The following is a 19625-nucleotide window of genomic DNA, read 5'->3' on the forward strand; positions in this document are numbered from 1 at the left end:
GGAGCACAACAGAGCGACGAGAGAGACGCACCACAACGCCACCGAATCACTGCCCCGCGGAGGAAGACACAGCTCCGGATCAAAATAAGACCGGGGGTCGCTCACAAGCTCCAGAGTGAGGGAGGGAGAGAGGGAGAGGGGAAGGAGGGAGGGAGGAGGGAGGGAGGGGGCGGGGGTACACCGAGGAAAGGAGAAGACTACACGCCGAGAGGAGGGGGCTGGAGGTCTGAGACGCTTCCAGCCTGAAGGGGGCCGGCGGATTGGCCACACTACCCCCGGACAAGCTACCCTGTACCCGCGCAGCTAAGTGGATGGGATGGAGCCGGGACCGTCTGGCGCTGGTAGGTCTATTTTTTTTGTGTTAAATGGTATCAATCCGCACACCTGAGATATGGCTGCTGCAAATGCATGAACTGCAATTGAAGGAAGAAGGGGATGAAAAAATGGGGGCACCAAAAGGAAAAAGCTGGCCTTGCATGGGGTGGTGGTGGTGGTGGTGGTGGGGGGGGGTGTAGATGGGGGAACCCTGTCTGTTGCATCGGTGCATGAGAGAGAGAGAGAGAGAGAGAGGGGGGATAGTGGGAGATGTAGTCTGCATGCATGACACACATGCATGACACACATGCATGATACATAATGTATCCAGATGCATAGCTGGAGATGAGTCTCCTCAGCCATGCGTGAGGGCAAGGGAGGTCGTGGGAATCTGGGTGAGGAGGGATGAGGAGCAGCAGCACCAGCAGCAGCACCTCCACCTCCACCTCCACCTCCACCTCAGCTGTCTGCACCCCTGCACTCCCCACACAGCAGACCGGCCTCCCTTTTCCACTCCCTGGATGCTCCCACAGTTCAGGTTGTCCAAAGGAGTGTTTAACATCTGCACACTTCAGACACACACACACACACACACACACACACACACACACACACACACACACACACACACACACACACTTAACATCTGCAGAGACACGTGAATTATTTATATATGTCGAACCAAAAATAATCCTCAATTGTGATATCGGTGCATCTGCTGTTTAGAGTTAACAGAAGCTTTTTATTTTAGAGTGTTTTTGTAGTTATATGTGGAGTTTCACTCTGCATACTTCATGCTTCAGATTCACAGCTCGTGCTTATCAGTGCCAGCGCTGATCTTTATTTAGTCAGTTGACTGACTGAGGTGTGGAAGCAGCCAATTAAAACTCAAACTAGACAGTGTTTGTCTTCACACTCAGGTCTAAAGTCCACCAAGTGCAGGAGATCTTGAACCCTCGCATTCATAATCCAGCCTTCAATCTTTAGTCTTGTACTTTTCTGAAGGCAGGGTTTATAAATTGGATGCTGTGAGATGGTGCTGTGAACTCGTATATAACTGCGTCGTTTGATAGCATGTTTGATTGTACAAGTAGGACTGGGTTTGAAATTTACATTGTCAATCCAGACGCCGCACATGGAACTCAGTTGAATAGGCTTGTTTTTATTTTTTTTAGGATGGGGGGAAGGGTCCCTGGGGCCCCCTCATTTTAAAGTCTGCTATTGTGTGTTTGAAGTGTGATTTATTCAATGTGCTATTTTTCCAAGATAGCTCTGATTGCCATGTTTAGCTTGTGGTCAACAGCCAATTACTCAGAGAGCCAAAACTGTTTGGCCAAAACAATTGATGCATAATTGGCTGTTCCTCCTCATTCATGCACTTGGCCTGTTTTGATCTCCCGATAACGGAAGCGGCCTCCCATGTAAACATCCACTACTGTTCCCCATTTAGAGATTTTAAAGCCATATTTCTTTCGTAATATCATTTTTCAATTATTTCTGCCCCACACTGAAGTTAAGTAGCGCTCACGCTTTATCGTTAGCTACCCCTTGAGAACGGCTATAATCGCCAAAGTCAAAATGTAATTATTGAAAGCTACACATTGAGCCCAGAATGTGAAAATGTTACTGTCTAGTACTGAATGCTTGTAAACGTTGTATTACAGATCTCACAAATGAATCAAAATAAAGTGTGTAAAACCTGCACACCTTCTCCTGATATGACTTCGTAGTAGTAGACCCGTTACGTCATCGTAGACAGAAAGTTGTGAGAGTCTTCATATTGTGATTCAGCACTGTGATAAAGCTCTGCTCGGAGTCTTACCGCCCAGGGAAAGACTGCTATTGTCTTGGGATGTGTGAAAGCGCTGGCCGCGCTTCTCACCATCTGCCTTCACTGGCACGAGGGCAAAGTGTGTGTGTGTCATTGTGTGAGTGCGCTCCGATCACAACTCACTCCAGACACTCACAACGTCACACACATACATGCTCTCCTGCACGTAGAGTACGTGTGGCCAACATATGTCTGGTGCATTTGTTTATGGTGTTTGTCCGAAGTGTGATTCTACACATAGACACGCACTCGGCACTGAGCAGCAGAGCATCTTTCTGTGTTTTATGGCTAATGTTAAACTTTCTGTAAGTTTGGCTTTTTCCTAAGTCTTCCTGGACGTATGATTGAGTACCTTGGACCCGAGGATTTCCATAGCAGCTATTTAAAGCAGGGCTTTTCCAGTTTGGAAAAAACACACATGCACAGTGAAGGACCAACAAGGCCAAGGTCTCTTCAACATGACCACAGCAGCACCCTGCCTCCTCCCATCTCCTCCAACAGCCACACTCACACACACACACACACACACACACACACACAGGTCCCCTGATATCCATGACAATGCTGTGTTGCCGTGGTGTCTCCATGGTGAGGCTGGGAATGTAGAGGGGGCCCCCTGTGTTTGTGTGTACGAGGGTGTGTGTGTGTGTGTGTGTGTGTTCGCCGTAGCAAGGGCACTCCCTCTTTCGTACACCGTGTGTGTGTGTGTGTGTGTGTGTGTGTGTGTGTGTGTGTGTGTGTGTGTGTGTGTGTGTGTGTGTGTGTGTGTGTGTGTGTGTGTGTGTGTGAGACAGAGGAGCAGGGCAGCTGGGGCCTTTGTTGTGGTGGAGGAGGCTGTTCTCTGGGGACCCAGAGGTTAAGGCACTGGGCCCCTCTTAGGCAGGAGTCACAGCTAGCCTCACATGTAGCACCCAGTCTATGACCCCCCCTGTGTTAGACCTCCTGACTGGCTCAGACTTGTTTTTAACAAATGATGGTCACTGTCATTGTTTGCTGCGGGCTACTTGTTACTTCCTCAGCCAATGAAATGCTGTATTTTTTGGCCTAGATTGTTAGAGCAGACGGCAAATTTAAACCAGTAAAAAACAACAGACACATGAAGGGGGTGTTGGATGAAGACGATTTGAGATCGACTTATTTTGAAAAGTGAAAATATGTTTAGGGCAAGTTATGAGTATTTTCATTATTGATAATATCTATACATTATTTTCACAATGAATTGGTGAATCAATTGATCTATAAAATGGTAAAAATAAGTGTGAAGAATGCTGACATCTGCTCCCAGAGCCCCCTGTGACATCTTCAAAACTATTGTTTTGTAGATTGATTATCATCATTGTTGGTAATCTTTATAGCACGGATGTGATCAGGAGCACAAAAAACTGAAATGCATGTTTGAAATCATCTTAAAAATCACAATTTGCTTCATAAATAACAATGATGTTTTGCTTTTTTCCCCCTGCTATAACTCCTCTTTCTATCATCCTCCCCTTCTCTCTGTTTACCATCCTCATCTGGTTGTTCCTCCTCCTCTTCCTCATGCCTTGTCAATATCCTTGTCCATCACCCTCATCTTACCTTTTATATAACAAACTATCCCTTTCCCACATCCCCTCTCCTTATTCCCACCATTTCTTCCTCTGAACCTCCTCCCCTCCGTCACCTGTCCTTGTCAATGGCACCCTATCTCCTGTCTCTCCAGTGCCCATGGGGGCCTTCCCCACCCCTGCAGCAGGTGTTCCATGCCCCCCGCCGGCCAGGCATGGGTACCGTGGGCAAGCCCATCAAGCTGCTGGCCAACTACTTCGAGGTGGAGATCCCAAAGATGGACGTCTTCCACTATGAGGTGGACATTAAGCCCGACAAGTGCCCGCGGAGAGTCAACAGGTAATAGGACGTGGCTGCACCTTCATCTGGTCACGGTGTGTCTGGTGGGTCTTGTCTGAGATGTCCCACATTAATGTGAAAGATCAGTACATGTCAGTTTCCATGTATCATAAACAAGTTATTTATAAACTTGTGGCAGAAAGGTGTTGCATTTTAAGAAGACAACAAGCAGCTGAAATATCTGCAGAGTGGAACAGGTTGAAATTGAATAGTGAAAGCCTGACAGTCACTTGTAATCACTGTGTTGTCGTTCAGGAGGCAGCAACAACGGCTACCTTCAGCATGAACAATGCAACTTAAATGTAATTAACACATTCATTTATTTTTACAGGTTGAATGCCATGTTTTTGTGTGATGAAAATAATAAAAAAATAAACCTGTTGATGCCAAAGCAGAGCTATGCAACTCTCAAACAATGACTTCCTGGTGTAGACACACTCATTTACTTGCAGTGTAATTGTTTGAAAAGTACGCATTTACTATGTTTTGGTCCATGACTCTTTATATTTTTCTGAATATGGCCCACAATCCAAAAAGTTTGGCCTCCCTTGCCTTGCATAGATGTGTCTTACTAGCTTTAATGTGCATTATGTTTGCACCATGCATCTCTGTTATGCACGAAAACTAATATTTGTTAGAAATGCGCTATAAACCAGAATATATTTTTCATGAGTGACTCAAATTGGGGGCAAAAAAAGTGAATCTTTTGACACGCAGGGAAAATATTTTCCAAACTAACAAAGTCCATACATCTGTGCAGAACCAGGCTAAAATGAAACACTTAAGTATTCATGTGTTTCACTTCATATGAAGCAGTAGGAGGCCTTCTCCTGCAGTAGCTGTGTCCGAGTCACCGGACTGGACAGATGGTGGAGTCAAAAGTGGGTTTAACTTAACTGACCCTTTCACCTTGGCCGGTGTTCATGCTGCAGTGTGTGCTTGAATGGTTTGCTGTCTGATGCGAGATAAATCAAAGTGAATGTGAGTCACTGATTTGAGACGGGTTCTAAGGATATTATTGGATAGAATAAATCCAAGCAACCTTGTGATAAGATGCAGGAGCGTACAGTTTACAAGAAACTAGGACGGAGTTGGTTTATTTCAAAAAGAACAATCAAAATGTTCTGTATTTATTGTGAAGAGACGGTCTTCTTTTAGGTTCACTATGGAACTATTCAGGCAATCAATGTTACCTGCCTCATGCTTGCAATCTCAGTATATTTTTTTCATTTATATGTTTTTTGTAATGGCCCCCTTTAATTTTTTTCAGCTTTTTTACAGCTGCAACAAACATATGTATTTATAAGTACAATTACAAAATACAGGGGTTAATGTGCTATTCGTCTGCTTTGCCAATGTTTGTCATGGCCCAGCATAGAGTCAGCTCCTTTAAAAAAAAATTAAAAAAAGATTTGTCTGCCTTTAAGGGGAATTGGTAACACTCCACACAATACATATGTTTCGTCATGTTTGAACCCAAGATAATTTATCCCTCCATGAAGGAATGAATTCCATTTTCCCTTTGACTCATCTCTCATACTATGAGTTGTCTGTCAACAAGATAGGACGTTTGGTCTTCAGTGTGGAGTTGTGGGTCAGGTATCAGGGACAGTCTAGAAGCAGGAATATGATGATGTATAGGCTAACTCTGTGTATTGTCAGTGCCTTGGCCCAATTTGTGAACTCTCAGGTTTACTGTCCCAGGTCCCATCGGCCCTTTGGAGAATCATCAATAATCATTGAGAGAGATGGGGCTGTTTAAATGGTGGGATTAGAATGTTTTTTTTTCTTTCTGAACAAAAATTGCATTTGGCTATTTGAAGCAAGATGCTAGTTTACAAATGTTTAGTAGCCATTATTGTTAAAAAGTTTTCTTTAGACTTATATAACTTTAATCATAACTGTATTATTTGTTTTTGCATATTTCCTCCAGACCAACTAATTATTCCCCAAAAACTGAAATGAATAACTTGACATTATGTATTTATCTGCATTTAAACAACCCTGACTTAATACTTGTGGCTTCATATAGCATTCATTTTTTGATTGAATAGGCAATTTTTTGTTTAAAGCAGAAAGATGAGAGCACTCTAGAAGAGTCCTTGAGCTTTTCTCCCAGTGAGCAAGGATGTGAACATAAAATGTAAACAATTTAATAACAAATAGTTGGTTACTGAACAGTTATTTGCTCAGAAAACCCGAAATTCTGATGAATAGTCCCTAAAAGTTGCGTATGTTCATACACCTGCTCTAACATCCAGAGAGGCTCGCTTTGGGTTTTTATGGTTCAAGACAAAGGTTCTAAGAAGGCATGCAGAGGTCAAGCCCTTTGACCTTTTCTATTGAGAACAATACCTCAGCCCCCTCACTTGTATGAAGGCCAAGGCACCATGCATTGTAAGGTGCCCCCCACCCTCGCCCACACCCTCATTCTTTTTGTCCTTTCCTTTCACCCTGTGACCATGAGATATTGCACCCAACAGCTGAATCCTGCTTGATCAATATTCTATCATCTTTAGAACGACCCAAACCCCCCCCCTCCATCCGATCAGGCGATGAGTTTAATTGGAAGAGCGGGGTCTCTTTCTTGTTTCTGGCCCGTGTTAATCCCATGCTGTGTTTGTGTTTGTCTCTTCCTACAGGGAGGTGGTGGAATACATGGTGCAACACTTCAAGCCCCAGCTCTTTGGCGACAGGAAGCCAGTGTACGACGGCAAGAAGAACATCTACACGGTGCTAGCGCTTCCTATCGGGAGTGAGAAGGTAGATGTTTGAAGTAGTTTTGCTTTACACCATGCTATTATCGCCAACTGATTTATCCTCTGGGATCAGCAAAGTCAATCTTAAACCCTGTTTGAGCACGAGTTACACTGTTTCTCAAGGGGAGGAAGGGTTATGTGAAAAACACTAAATAGAAAGCACAAATTATCTCCTTTTAAAGCACATCTATCTGTCCCACTATTCATAACAATCACAAACACCTACTGTTTTATGGACCACCTTTCTAATTTGAAGGAATAGCACTTTCAGCTTTCTTGTAGAGAGTTAGATGAAGAAGATCAATACCATTCTTGCTTCTGTTTGGTAAATATTAGGCCACAGCCAGGTGAAGTGAAGCCAAACCGCAAGTGTCTTTAAAAATTGCATTATCTCTACTGACCAGCAGGGGGCGACTCCTCTGGTTGCAAATACAAGTCTGATTGTATTGAAGTTTATAAATAAATGACCCTACTTCTCACTTGATTTATTACCCTCAGTAAAAATGGCAAACATGAGTTTATGGTTTACGGCATGATGTTCATTTAGTAATTTATGCTCCCTATTAGAGTAAATAGACCATTGTACAGATTACAAATCAGATATAATGTGATAATAAGTGAGCTTTAGAGGCACTAGTAAGGGGGTTATGTTACTTTTGGATAAAGCCCAGTGTCACAGCCTGGAGCTAAAATTGTGACAAAAACAGGAAAACCACAGTTTTTTTCAAATACAGTGATTTTGTGAACCAAAAACTAAGTCTGTAAACTCAGAAGTGAAGCGAGTTGATTGTGAAAAATATGCCACATGGATGAAACCAAGAGTGATGACACAGCAGTGTGGGGTTGAGAGGAGATCTGCCAACCAAGACCTTCTGCTGCTCAGGCTTTTATGCTTCGGGCACATCTGACCGAGGTGTGTCCAATGCTACTGATTACTCTGGAATCAGAAACCACAGAGAGAGCAGAGGCACCAAACAGGGGCCGTCCTTGCTGTTTCTCCCAGTTTCCAGTCTTTATGCTAAGCTAAGCAGCTGGCTGTAGCTTCGTATTTATCATACATGCTTCAATGTCATATTGATTTTCTCATCCAACTCTTGGCTTGGTGGTTTTTGAACCACCCTCTTTAGTGTGGAATGGCTTCTTAAATAAGGAATCCTGTACGAAATAGGGTTTCCAGTATACTGCACAGCTAAATAATGATATTTTATTGCTAATAGTCCATCTTCATTCAAGTTCTGGTTATTGTTCTCCTTCTCCTGCAGCCTTGTTCTTTACCTCCCCTCTTCGTTTCTGTCTTTTCTGTCTTCTATTTCTCCAGGTGGATTTTGAGGTGACCATCCCAGGTGAGGGCAAAGACCGAATCTTCAAGGTGTCCATCCGTTGGCTGGCCAAAGTGTCATGGCGCCTGCTTCAGGAGACTCTGGTCAGCGGTCGGCTGCAGGTCCCCCTCGACTCGGTCCAAGCCCTGGATGTGGCCATGCGCCACCTGGCCTCTATGAGGTACACCATTGTTACCCCTTCTCTCTTAGTTACACCAGCACAGACACAAACACTCAGACATGCATAAGGCAGCAACCCCACTCCTGTCAAACTGAGTTATAATCATGTACAACTTCGAAGCAGATTGGAAGGTAATGTTTTTGCCAAGTTGAGCAAATAACAAATGCAGCCTAGTAAGGTTAACTGGACTGTTCCACTCTAATACATCAGACCATCAGACAGTAAACAAAAGTGGTTAGCTGTTTAGTGGTGTTTTTCCATACAAGTTTCTTATTTTTTCTAGAGTTGACTTATCCTGAAACCTCCTAGATCAGATGAAAACATGACTGGATATGAAGTCATGCTTTGAATTAATTCAAGTGTTTTTTTTTTGTTTTTTTTGCACATTCGTCATTTCCTCTTTCCCAACCTCCTCCAATTAGGTACACTCCAGTGGGCCGTTCATTTTTCTCCCCACCTGAAGGATACTACCACCCACTGGGTGGGGGGAGGGAAGTCTGGTTCGGCTTCCACCAGTCTGTGCGCCCCGCCATGTGGAAAATGATGCTTAACATTGATGGTGAGTCACTGAAGTGGCGGTTAGTGATCTCACTGTTTTTACTGACATTGCATGACTGGGCCGAGACAATGGGTCAGAAGTGGTGAAAAGTCTAATTAATCTGGGACCAAGGAGGATTTGAATCACCAATCATTATTTGATTCATAAGTATGATATCATAAATATAGGCTTCTATTGGCTGATTGTAACATTACTTTGGCTCTGATAAATTGCTTAAATGGTGACGTGAAGGCTTAATAAAAGTTGCGAGTATCCATCGACCTTTTGTTAAGGTGCTTTCCTCTGACCTGTGTGGACTCATTAGTGCTCTCTGTCTCCCTCTAGTGTCCGCCACGGCCTTCTACAAAGCCCAGCCTGTAATTGAGTTCATGTGTGAAGTTTTGGACATACGCAATATCGACGAGCAGCCCAAGACTCTCACAGACTCGCAAAGGGTCCGCTTCACCAAGGAGATTAAAGGTGGGTTACTAGACAGTGTGAAAGTGCCGCCTAAACACACCATGATGATTCCTCAACAAGGAAATAAATGTACACCTTCATTGTTTAAAGATTATTCATACCTGGCTAATGCATTTCAAAACGCTTCCAAGACCTTATAAGTTACTGTAATAAGCATAATTTTCATTTAAACTCTTTAATTATAATATCTGTCTTTCTGTGTCTGTTTGTGTTTTTGCCTGTTAACAACACTCATTGTTGGCATTACCAGGCCTGAAGGTGGAGGTGACTCACTGTGGCCAAATGAAGAGGAAGTATCGTGTATGCAATGTCACCCGACGACCGGCCAGCCACCAAACGTGAGTACGCAGACGCATATCTTTATGCGTACATCGCTTTTACGCTTTTCGGATTTCCCTGACTTGGCTCAATGGATTTGAATTATTTGCTTTGATACGATTAACCAGTTTGCCATGGAAATCATCTTGTAGCTTGTTTCGACCAAATACTGCCACAGGAACAATGGGGACGTCTGAAATGCATTTTTCATCCTCTGTAGTTACTGTTGCATGATTCTAATGTTTGAATAAATGGAATGAATTAATGGAAAAAGGAGACATGCAGAGGTAGAGTGGTTTATTGTTAGTTTTGCTTAAGTGGCATCTCTTTTGTTCACTCTGTCACTCACTTGCTCTCCCAACCGCCTCTCCCTCTGTCTCTCTTTTTTTCTGACTCCTTTTTTGGCTCTTTCTTTGCACTTGGAACTCTCATAGAGAAACTATATTAATCCCTAGTCCCTGCTGATGCAGGCAAGGTTCCTGCTTTCCTCAAAAGGTTCTCAATCCCCTGGGAAGTTTTTGCATTGGAAAGGTTCCTCTTTATTAAAATGATTTATTCTTAGTGCTGAAAGTATATTTTGTAAAATCTTCGACAGATGGGAAATTTGGTTAGAAAAAAAAGAAAACAAAGAGAAAGTAAGAAAGAATTGCTCACTGCAAAATTAGTTAGCAGCTTCAATACGTTACTTTGGAGTCTGATATGTTTAGATTGACATTTTAACATCAAACTGGATGATTCAGCAAACCAGGAGCTGGCCAGTGACACATTGTGATGACAGTGACACTGATGCACCAAACACTCATGACCAAACAGGGGTGTATCCACTCAAAATAATGTGTTAATCATTACAGCAAAGGCAACTTCCTCATCCTTTTTTACCAGATCATACAGTAGTTCATGTTTCTTGTCTTGTCAAACAGGTTTCCCCTCCAGCTGGAAAGTGGGCAGACAGTAGAATGCACTGTAGCCCAGTACTTCAAGCAGAAGTACAACCTGCAGCTAAAGTACCCACACCTACCCTGTCTACAGGTGGGGCAGGAGCAGAAGCACACCTACCTGCCTCTGGAGGTGAGGAAGGACTCAAGGATGATTTGAGCTGTGATACAATAACTAAATGTATCACTTAATCCATATGTAACAACACCATGTACACCAACTTTAGATTTTAAAAAATGCATCCAGGAATAATGCGATTAATGTGAATATCCAATATTTACACCCCAATTCCTTCTTCCAGGTGTGTAACATTGTAGCAGGTCAGCGATGCATCAAGAAACTGACAGATAATCAGACCTCCACTATGATCAAAGCCACCGCTCGCTCTGCACCCGACAGACAAGAGGAGATCAGCAGGCTGGTGAGTTTTAGAGACAACTGGTGGATGGAGCCCACACGACTGAATGTATGACTGATGGATGTTTTTTTTTTTTTTTTACTCTCCACAGATGAAGAATGCTAACTTCAACCTGGACCCGTACATCCAGGAGTTTGGGATCAAAGTGAAAGATGACATGGCTGAGGTGACGGGCAGAGTGCTTCCAGCCCCAATCCTGCAGTATGGAGGACGGGTAATACATGGTTTTATTGATTATTTGAAATAAAATCTGTATTGGAGTTATGATGCGAGTGTCTGGAAGTAGTGACACACCAAACAAAAACCCTTCAGTTGCATTTTTCCACACACAGTAGTGTACATAATTTTGCAGTAGATTTGACCTGATTTAGTTTCAAACTCTCTCTCTCTCTTTCTCTGTCTCTCTCCTCCGGTCCTCTCTTCCACAGAACCGTGCCATAGCAACCCCCAACCAGGGAGTGTGGGACATGAGAGGGAAGCAGTTTTATAACGGCATCGAGATCAAAGTGTGGGCGATTGCCTGCTTTGCCCCCCAGAAACAGTGCAGAGAAGAGGTGCTTAAGTAAGTACTAATGAGTTGTAACATTTTTTTGTGAGGAATAAAAAAAAAATCAACATATTCTTTGGCTGTCTTGCACATAATAGTGCAAAGTCATTAGATTCACTTTTAGCTGCTCGCAAGAGAGAAAAATGTACACCGGCAACACCTTATTCTGCCTACATCTGAAATCTCAAACACAACGATTCATTTATTTTATAATATAATTTATAATATTTAATGATGACATGGCAGAAATGCAATCCAAGGCAACAGTAAAGTATTAAAAACCACAGCCTTAGCTTGCTGAATTATGTTTTAAGTACTTCTTTTTTCATTCAGGAACTTCACAGACCAGCTGCGTAAAATCTCCAAGGATGCTGGGATGCCAATTCAGGGTCAGCCATGTTTCTGTAAATACGCCCAGGGAGCGGACAGCGTGGAGCCCATGTTCAGACACCTGAAGAACACGTACTCCGGACTGCAGCTCATCATCGTCATCCTGCCGGGAAAGACTCCTGTCTATGGTAGGCTATGTTATTTTCAAGACATCAACACAGCTTGTACAACAGTCGAACTTGACACAATGTTACCTCGGCCCCTTTGTCATCATTGTGGTTTTCATGTCCCATTTCCAAACTTTCCCCTTTAGCCGAGGTGAAGCGTGTGGGAGACACCCTCTTGGGCATGGCTACTCAGTGCGTCCAGGTGAAGAACGTGGTGAAGACGTCCCCTCAGACCCTCTCCAACCTCTGCCTCAAGATCAACGTGAAGCTTGGAGGCATCAACAACATCCTGGTTCCTCACCAAAGGTGATCTATTATTTGGTCTGCTTTTAAACTAGTTGTACACATTTATGGCAGGAGGACCAAAGCGAGAATTTTAATTATAATTTTGTCACATATATAAACGGGTGTTTGACCCTTATGTAACCAATTCATGCAGGACGACCGCCACAGGTCATGACTGTCCATACAAGACCTGCAGTTTTTCCATTTACAGTACCAGTCAAAAGTTTGGACACACCTTCTCATTCAACTACTTTGAAGAATCTAAAATATAAAACATATTCTGGTTTGTTGAGCATTTGTTTGTTTATCACATAATTCCATATGTGTTCCTTCATAGTTTGGATGTCTTCAATATTAATCTACAATGTAGAAAAAAATTAAAATAAAGAAAAACCATTGAATGAGAAGGTGTGTCCAAACGTTTGACTGGTACTGTACGTCACTGTTAAACTATAGAATTATAATTATCTTTAAAAAGTTTATTTCATATTTATGAATCTATTGACTTTCCGTGAATTGGAAGTGGCTCCTGCAAAAATTACCACCTAAGATGCATTCATGAGCGTGCGTAATTTGCATCTCCTCCTCCATTTGCGCTCTCAGGTCAGCAGTGTTTCAGCAGCCGGTTATCTTCCTGGGAGCAGACGTCACGCACCCCCCTGCTGGAGATGGCAAGAAGCCCTCCATTACTGCTGTAAGTCTCAGAAATAACTCCTTCATTAAACAACACTAGTCGACCTTTTATTTTAACACATTCTCAGGAAAAAGAATGTGAATGTGCAACTATTGCGTTTCACATATAGGCAGGCCACAAATGAGCACATGCATGTTAAAGTCACGTGCGGCGGACACTGGAGTACTTCTGGCTCTATAAGTTGTGATGAGCATATCTTATTTTCACTTGTTATATTTAAAGACGGAACTAAGTGTTCGGTGCAACAATAGGTTGTGTAATTGTAATTATTACATCTATTCCTTATCGTTTCGAGATAATAGACAAACGGTTTAACATCATCCATGGATTTCTGAAGAATAGTTTTGGGTTTTCTGTTTATCGCTATCTTTGTCAGGTAGTGGAGCCAGAAAATCTGGACTTGGTCTAAGTGGAGAGGCTGAGAAAGATTTTTTTAAACATAGTTCTTGTTATGTTTTAGTATAACTCTAAAACTGCCACAAAGACACACATTGTAGGAAAATAAAATTGGCTTTTGGGACACTAATATTGACTTTTCAGTTTAGGAGAAGTGTTTCTTTGCCTTCAATACATTCAAGGGTTATTTAAGTAGAGCGGTGGCCATAAGAGGAACACCAAGTCAAAGTAATTGATTTCTAGATTTCACAGAATTGATATGCTGGTTCTGTCCACTGCTGCTGTTTGTGTTGGACACAGGCAGCAGCTCTGTGTCAGCTCCAACATTCAGACGGATAAAAGTGGAACTATGTCTGGTGAATAGTGGCCTATAAGAACAATGGATCGTTTCCAACAGGGATTTGATCAAAGCAAACATATTTTTTATTATCTATTTGTAATTCTATAGTTCTATAAAGAGAAATAAATCTACATCCTTTTTAAGAATTGCCACAGTGTATAGTGTGGCTTCTCTGATGGCACTCCAGGTGCTGAAATGGCAGGCAAATAAAAAAAAGATTATGTAAATAATGCATATGACCTCAAGATGTCATTGAAAGGCAAACCTGCATGTTGTAGTTGCTTAGTCACAATGGCAGTGTGTGACCATGGTGCACAGCAATGCTGGTAAAAAAAGAATCCCACAGACATAAATAGTATGTTTGAGGCAGAAGAGCTTTAGCACCTTTTTAATCTTCAACACAGACGTAAAGTCAATCAACACACTGAAGAGCCAGTGTCATTACATACTCACATGTGAGTATTTATTATCAAGTTGTCTGTTACAGTAACATGAATGCACAATAGAAAAGGGGAAATGCAATGATAACTTTTGATCGATGGATGAATCTGAATAGATTAATTAATCACCTTAAGCTCTGGTTACTTTGGAAGGGTATTTGTAATTCATTTTGGCATTTTCATTAGAACATCATTAGTTACAGCCCTAATTTATAGCTTTAATAAGTATAAGCACTCTCAGGCGGTCCATAACACTTAACAAGCTTAATTTAGCCTGAAGAACTCTCAAAGCGCTTTGTTTTCTTTCTTTTTTTAATACATTATATTAGTGGTAAATGTCCTTCCTTGAAAGTCCATTACCTGAGAAACTGCAGTCAATCTGACTTTTTGTAAACGCTTGTGACAAAATGTATCAGGCTGAACGAGAAAAAAAAAAAAGGAAAGAAAGTAGCTAGAGAGGGGTCAGGGAGGGATAAAGGGAAACAAATGGCTCATCTCTGACTCACATTCAAAAAGGAAATGACGTCAGCCCCCGTCCGCCCTTGACCTCAGCTCAGCTGTGGTTGGCTGTGTTGTTGCCTAGCAATTATGACAAACGCTTGAGTCACACACACACACACACACACACAGAGAGGATGGGAGAGGGGAGTGGGTCCGTCGTGTCCCTCCTGACTGTGGAGAAAACTGGTTGAAATTGATGATTGTAGAGCAGTGGAAGAATTTGAGGGAAGAAAAATAAAATGCTGATTAACAGCCTCCCACACTTCCCAGTGGCGTCCTCTAGAGGATGCTAACATGCAAAAATACACATTGGGACAAATGTATTATTGGATGGAGGTGTAGTCTAACTAACATGATTTTCTTTCTTTCTCCGTCATACATTTGATGGATGCCTTTTATGCAAAGCACCTTTTTAATACCTAATGTATTCTTCCAGGTGGTAGGCAGTATGGACGCTCATCCCAGCAGATACTGTGCCACGGTGCGAGTCCAGAGACCCAGGCAGGAGATCATTGAAGATTTATCGTACATGGTGCGGGAACTGTTAATTCAGTTCTACAAGTCGACCCGGTTCAAGCCCACCAGGATCATTTTCTACAGAGATGGAGTTCCTGAGGGACAGCTGCCACAGGTAATATGACGTCATGGTAGTTGAAACTGATGACTGATATACTAGACTCTTTTGGATTGTCCTAAATATGTAAAAATGCTTTATTCCTTATAACCCAATTTGTTTGTGGCAAGGTGCATTTATCTATAAAATTGATTATATCAGAGTTTGTGCTAATAAACAATGTTCTGGTGTGATTCAGATTCTCCACTACGAGCTCCTGGCCATCAGAGATGCGTGCATCAAGCTGGAGAAAGACTACCAGCCAGGCATCACCTACATTGTGGTGCAGAAACGCCACCACACACGACTCTTCTGTGCTGACAAGTCTGAAAGGGTGTGTTTTCTATTTTCTAACACATTTATTTTTAAGTGATCTCTTTTCATAGTCTTGTTTTGATATGTTTAATAATGATTATGTGTCTTTTTCTTATGATAGATTGGGAAGAGTGGGAATATTCCTGCAGGGACTACAGTGGACACCAGCATCACTCACCCCTTTGAGTTTGACTTCTACCTGTGCAGCCACGCGGGCATACAGGTAATACTGACAGAAGAAAAAAATGTTTCAGTGTTTTTAAAATCCCTGAATAGATGAATGCCTATAACCCAAGTACTATAACATAGACATATTTTTGTTGCCTTCCCTCTGTCTCCAGGGTACCAGCCGGCCGTCTCATTACTACGTCTTATGGGATGACAATCGTTTCACGGCTGATGAGTTGCAGATTCTGACTTACCAGTTGTGCCACACTTACGTGCGCTGCACCCGCTCAGTCTCCATCCCCGCGCCAGCCTACTATGCTCGTCTAGTGGCCTTCCGTGCCCGCTACCATCTGGTGGACAAAGAACACGACAGGTCAGTGTGGTTGTGAAAGACGACTGCTTGTGGTTCCCAAAACTTTTACAACCCACAAAAAAAATCCTACTTTTGTTATGCTACATTAATTCTGACGTGGGCTTTTGCCATTTTCATTGATATATTTAAAACATATTTACTTACGTTATCACAAATATATTAATCTTAAAGTACACTCAGTCTTAATTGACCTGCTCTGCGACACTGTCTGCATATGAAGTGACCCCATGTGGGACCCCAAGTTTGAGAGACAGTGCTATTGGTGACCCGGTGAGGAATAATGAGGGTGAATCAAGACTGCTCACTCTGTCGGGTTTCATTTCACAATGATGACCCACTGTGTGCATTTCACTTATTACATAGCTACTTACTAAAGAGATCAATAATTTGATATCAAATATTGATTTAATTGCTTCTGCTATAAAGAAATATCAGACCGTAGAATGCCCTAATTGACCAATCAGAATCGAGTATTCAACAAAGCTGCGTAATTAACTCTGATAATCACATATGAAGTGTCACTCATCTTTGCTCTGGAACTTCTCTCCCCGTCATCTCTCTGCAGTGGAGAGGGCAGCCACGTGTCCGGTCAGAGTAACGGTCGGGACCCTCAGGCGCTGGCTAAAGCTGTTCAGATTCACCACGACACCCTGAGGACCATGTACTTCGCCTGAGCTACACCAACCCATCGCCACTATCGACCCCTCCCTCCTCATTTCTACCTGAGTGGGCACACCGCCCGCCGCCACCACCTCATCCCCATCCCTTATTCCAAATGACTGCCCACCAAACACATTTCACAGACCTGCCAGTCATTCACCCAAACCTAACAAACAAAAAGCCCTTCACCTGTAAAACAACAGGCAGACTCTACAGCATCATGCACTCAAAATGGTTATGAATATTATTATTATTATTGTCATTTTTTGTTGTTTTTACTTTACCAGGACTATTGTTCTTTTTATGTTGAATATTTTTTTTAAACGTGGGTATTATTATGTAACTGTATTGTATGCTACCTTCACACTCCTGTGTATGCAAGTATGCAATATGGATGGGAGGTAAATAGGCGAAAAAAAAAAAAAAAGGTTCACAAAAAACTTTTTTAACTGCCACCTCGATGCTGCCTCTTTACCCATCCGAATGCCGGATGCCAGTGTTTCAAGCCCCTTTTAGTATGGGGATCCTCCAGAGGGGTGGCACTGGGCATGCACACCTACATGTATCATTTTATCGTTGTTATGAACTACATTCATGTTTTTTAATGTTTCTGAATAATGTTATTTTTGTTTAAACTGCCTTGAGGGAGTCCGAGGTATGGTACATTAGCACTTAGCGTTAGCATTTAGGTGCCACCAGTCCTGCACATAAGAGTTTGTTAGAACGTGTGAGGCTAGCTCCTCCGGTCTTTATTATATTAGCAGAGACAGAAAAAGCAGGTGTAGCATATCCTAGATACAGGAGAGAGAAGTCCTGCCACGCTCTCTGTGGTGGTTGACCAGTCCCTTAGAGATTTAGCTTGTAGAGGCAAGCTTAGCATAACATTAGAGGGACCATTTGCATAGAGTGTATCAAATATACTTGTACCCCATGCACCTAAACCAGCATTATTAACCAGCCAAAAGTGATGCCAACCAATGGAAAAGGGGCACTTAAACAGGAAGATAATCTTTCATTTCTGTATGCTCTTTTAGTATTTACGAGGCACTTTTTTTTCTTAATTTACTTATTGATTTATTTTACTTCAAAAATAGCAAGACTTGTCTTGTCACGAGGCTTGACGCAGACTAGTTTGACGTCTTCACACCCGCACAGCTTTCCGAAAACAAAATAGGTAACTAAGGCAATAGGTGAGGTGAACAAATCGTAGATTTGAATGCAGGCAAATGAAAAGTCTGCGATCACTTAAGTGCTGCAAAGCTGAACTCGCATTCAGCAATCGACCTTGCTCCGATCATTCTGCACATTACAACATGTACCAGTGGAGATGACGGCACACGGCGCACTCCGAAACTTTTCAAACGCGTACTTCCTTGCATACCTATACACACACACACACACACACACACCTATCCCCATTTTTACACAAAGCTCTTCCCTCTGCAGGCATTTACAACTCATAGCCTGATTAGCAGAAGCACACAGATAGCTGCCCTCTCCGTCTCTTTCTTAGCATGTAGAGACCAACCCTCTTCAAATGCACTTGTCCTCCTTATTTCCCTCCAAGCCAAACTATCACTTGTCACTCCCTCCATAGTCACCTTCTTCCCTTGCTATCTATTCTCACTTTTAACAGGACATACCTGCAACATCCACCTGCCCCAATCCCCTAGCTTGTGTTAGCCACTACCCATTGGTGCTCTGTGTGCATGGGCGGCACAAATAGGGGATTGCCACAATGGACAGGGTGGGCCACTATTACTACTACTTATTATGCCCTGCCTTTACATCTTGTCACTTTCTGGATTTATGAGGAAAAAAAAAAAATGCATGTGATTATTTTTTACGACTGGATATTCTGAGCCACCTTATTTTTGGTTTCGTTAGAGGTAGGAGCCTTGCGCTCGCCACTGCCTGTCAGACGTTCTGCCTTGATTATGTAATGGTTATAGAGACTGCTTTTTTTCCTTTGTCATTATTATTATCAATATTGTGACTAGTGTCAGAGTGTATCCTCAAGAGGGCACTGTGGAGACGGTCTCAAAATTCCACCTCAGTTGCCCTTTAAGCGCCTCAAATCTCGTCTGACGGTCAGAGCCCCTTTGAGCTGAGAGGGATCAAAAAGATAATAGAGATGAGTTTGGTTTTTAAATCATGTTTAATAACTTGCATAATCAAAATGCCTTTGTACACCGTTTTACTGATCCGTCATGTCCAAGGTGATTTGTATATATAAATATATAATATTAACCTGTTATGTATTTTGGCTCACCAGTTGCCAGGCCTTTCACAGTTGGGGCCAGTGTTTTACCCCTCATTCTGTGCTTTAAAAAATAAGAAGAAAAAGAAAAAATCAGTCTTGGGGCATTTCCCAGTATCACTGAACCCAGATGCAGTTCTTCACTCACTGAAGCCACAAAGCACCTTGCAAATGGGGGGAGACGAAATGGCAGTCACCCTGGTAATGCATCATGTGGACACCGGAGAGTCTGCTCCTCTCCACACAGCCTCACTGTCTGACTAAGCAATATTGAAGCCACTGATCAAGAACAGTCCTTGTCATAGCACTTCCCAATAGATTTGAATGAAAGGACATTGAAGCATATTATTTTGGCTCTGTATGTCATAGTATGGGAACTCTGTTTGGGGCGGGTTATTTTTTAAAGAAAATAAAATTGTTTTTTATTACTCCTGTTGTTGTTGTTGTTGTTGTTGTTGTTGTTTTACTTATAACGATACTATATTTGCTTGGATTTGAATTAAATCAACAACTCAAAAAAAATAAGGATCAAGTCAGAACAGAATATAAAATGG

General features: G+C 42.3%; 1 protein-coding gene across 1 annotated transcript; it reads left to right on the top strand.

The window, feature by feature from the left end:
* Window positions 1–256: 256 nt before the first annotated feature.
* LOC129110245 (protein argonaute-1-like) lies at window positions 257–19458 on the top strand. Its single transcript, XM_054622428.1, is given in 20 exon segments — window positions 257–341; window positions 3849–3864; window positions 3866–4033; window positions 6676–6796; window positions 8111–8292; window positions 8715–8851; window positions 9176–9310; window positions 9561–9648; window positions 10549–10696; window positions 10866–10985; window positions 11074–11196; window positions 11411–11544; window positions 11863–12047; window positions 12173–12332; window positions 12915–13005; window positions 15119–15313; window positions 15495–15629; window positions 15732–15833; window positions 15952–16151; window positions 16717–19458. Coding segments are annotated over 20 exon segments (2574 nt in total). The 5' UTR covers window positions 257–316; the 3' UTR covers window positions 16826–19458.
* The last annotated feature ends 167 nt before the right edge of the window (window positions 19459–19625 follow it).

This window comes from Anoplopoma fimbria, chromosome 20, assembly GCF_027596085.1.
Source record: "Anoplopoma fimbria isolate UVic2021 breed Golden Eagle Sablefish chromosome 20, Afim_UVic_2022, whole genome shotgun sequence".
NCBI lineage: Eukaryota > Metazoa > Chordata > Actinopteri > Perciformes > Anoplopomatidae > Anoplopoma > Anoplopoma fimbria.